This window comes from Tauraco erythrolophus, chromosome 11 (assembly GCF_009769465.1).
Source record: "Tauraco erythrolophus isolate bTauEry1 chromosome 11, bTauEry1.pri, whole genome shotgun sequence".
Lineage (NCBI taxonomy): Eukaryota > Metazoa > Chordata > Aves > Musophagiformes > Musophagidae > Tauraco > Tauraco erythrolophus.
The window spans coordinates 6,457,599-6,459,848 of record NC_141475.1 but is presented as its reverse complement, the minus strand read 5'-3'; the positions used below and the strand labels follow the sequence as shown (position 1 = coordinate 6,459,848).

The 2,250-nt window shown below is 53.4% G+C and overlaps 1 protein-coding gene across 1 annotated transcript; it reads right to left on the bottom strand.

Moving 5' to 3' along the window:
* Positions 1-454: 454 nt before the first annotated feature.
* Positions 455-1,624, bottom strand: ADIPOQ (adiponectin, C1Q and collagen domain containing). The gene is made up of 2 exons (XM_086618542.1): positions 1,414-1,624; positions 455-975 (listed from the first exon to the last, which is right to left on the bottom strand). Exons 1-2 carry the CDS (start codon positions 1,622-1,624, stop codon positions 455-457), a joined length of 732 nt encoding a protein of 243 aa, XP_086474668.1.
* Positions 1,625-2,250: the final 626 nt, after the last annotated feature.

Here is a 2,250-nt window from a genome sequence, read left to right as displayed (position 1 = left end):
TTTCGTGAACAGTCTTCTCCCTCTTCTACTCACATTTTAAAATGCTAGCTAAAGTGTTTACTATTGGTTTAAATGAATTTAGGTGGTTAAAGAAGATAAATTTAGAATGTGATGTTTAAAGGCAACCAATTTGTCTCTTTTCAGTTTTACATGTAAAAAAGGTTAGTCCATTTTGAGAGTTACTGTCTCATGATGTGGCAGGAGTGGTGTTTGACTCTGGGTCCAGGTTTCCACAAGGGAAGCAAGAGCAGAGGCAGGAGTCAACTCTTGGTCCCATGGAAGTCACTCATGTATAACCTCACTGATGTTTTCAGGTAATAAGGTCCACCCTTGGCAATTGTTGCCCCTGCAAAAGGCAATTTTCTGGTAAATACAGCGTAGCTATAGTGCCAGTGCCCCAGAACGCCGTCTGGGGTTAAGCCACCTCATCCTCTCCCATGCAGCATCCCTTGCTTTAATGGACATCCAGGTCTGGGTACAGGAGGAAGCCCATGAAAGTGGAATCGTTGACATTGTCGGCGTAGACACCGTTGTTGTCCCCCCCTTCCCCATACACCTGAAGCCAGATCTCGTCCCCACTGCTGAGGTGCAGCAAGACGGAGCCACTGGCTTGGTCAACGTTGTTGTTCTGGAACTGGTCATAGGTGAAGATCACTGCCTTGTCCTTCTTGTAGAGGCTGACCTTGACATCCTTCAGGTAGACTGTCAGATGGTAGGCGAAGTAGTACGTGCCGGGGATGCTGCAGAGGAACTTGCCAGTGCTGGTGTCGTAGTGGTTCTGCTCATTGTAGAAGATCTTGCTGAAGCGGATGGGGACGTTGGGGTGGGGGGCTCGGTCCTTCAGTCCCACGCTGAAGGCAGAGCGGTAGATGAAGGCACCTTCACCCTTCTGCCCGTTCAGCCCTGGCTGTCCAGGAAATCCTCTCTGACCTGGGGGTCCTATTTCACCTTGGTCGCCTTTGGGGCCTTGCACACCTGGGGAACAGAATGGGGATGGGGAGCTGTTCGCACTGTGCTGCCAGCTGCTGCCCACCAGCCCAAAACACAGCAGGGGCTGTGGCATGAGGATCCTTTTGGCAGCATGGAGCAAAAGATGTCCTCTGAGGACAGGCTGGATCACCTCAACACCCCCCATTAGCTGAGTCAGCCGATGGAAAGCCCACTCGCCCCCCTAGCTGTGTGCAGAGCTGCCAAGAGCAGCATGTCTGAAAAAACATCATTAATTGGAACAACATCTACCAGGCCAAACTCTTTGACTTGGGCTATGGAATCTTCATCCCTGGAGATATTCAAAAGTCATCTGGACAAAGGCTGGGTATGGACCTACCAGGTGTGAGACCTCCTGGGGCTGCCCCTGAGGGCTGGGGCTGCCCACAGACTCCAGCACTGATTTACCCCCTGCTCCTCACCAACCTTCCTCTCCTTTCTCTCCCTTTGGTCCTTCTTGTCCGTCTCTCCCATCCCGGCCAGGGAGCCCGTTGTGGCCAGGGTAGCCAGGTGCTCCTCCCATCCAGTTGGCACACGGCATTTTGGGATCAGGCTGGGCATCCTGGGCAGCCACCTCTGTGCCATGGGGGGTCACCAGCAGCAGCGAGCAAAGGAGGAAACCTGCTGAGCCCCTCATCGTCTGTTCCTGATGGGGACAATGGCTTAGTTAGCTTTAAAGATTAATAGGAAAAAAAAAAAAGTGAAGAAAAACCCCACCCTTGAATAACGGAGAGGCCCAGCAGACTAAATTTTGACTCATCATGTCTGAAGGAAAGCTAATTCTGCCCACCCCAAGGGCCCTCTGCATCCCGCATGGTGCTAGCGTGAGCTCCGTGAGCCAAGCTGGAATGGGCATCCTGGGAGCAGCGTGGGCCTCAGCCTGGGAGCACATCCAGCGCGGAGAGGAGCCAACGCTGGAGTTGCTGCCCCAGCGCTCGCGGGCTCCTTGCACGGGCACAGACGTCGCTGTGGACTGAGCGCAACAGATGCCAGGGCATCCGTGGCCAGTTTCTTTGCAAAGCTCTGCTCAATTAGCCACAACATGCTCCAACTTCTGCCTGGCTGAGTGAGCAGCTGATTGGAAGTACGGGTCTGGCAGAGCCTGGCTCAAAACCTCAAAAGCCTTTAAACCAGCAGCTCAGTTTATGGCTGAGCGTCCAGCCTGCTACCAGGGTCTGCCTAGCGCCAGCAGCAACCACCCCCGGGATTTCCATCTCCTCTCAGCGACCGTATGAAATTATGGTACTGTTTTTCTCCACTCGA

Bases quoted from the DNA above. Each gene is read 5' to 3' on its own strand.
- ADIPOQ (XM_086618542.1), bottom strand. From the start codon at position 1,624: ATGAGGGGCTCAGCAGGTTTCCTCCTTTGCTCGCTGCTGCTGGTGACC. The intron at 976-1,413 runs GTTGGTGAGGAG...TCTGTTCCCCAG, and splicing joins GGGAGAGAAAGGAGAGGAAG to GTGTGCAAGGCCCCAAAGGC.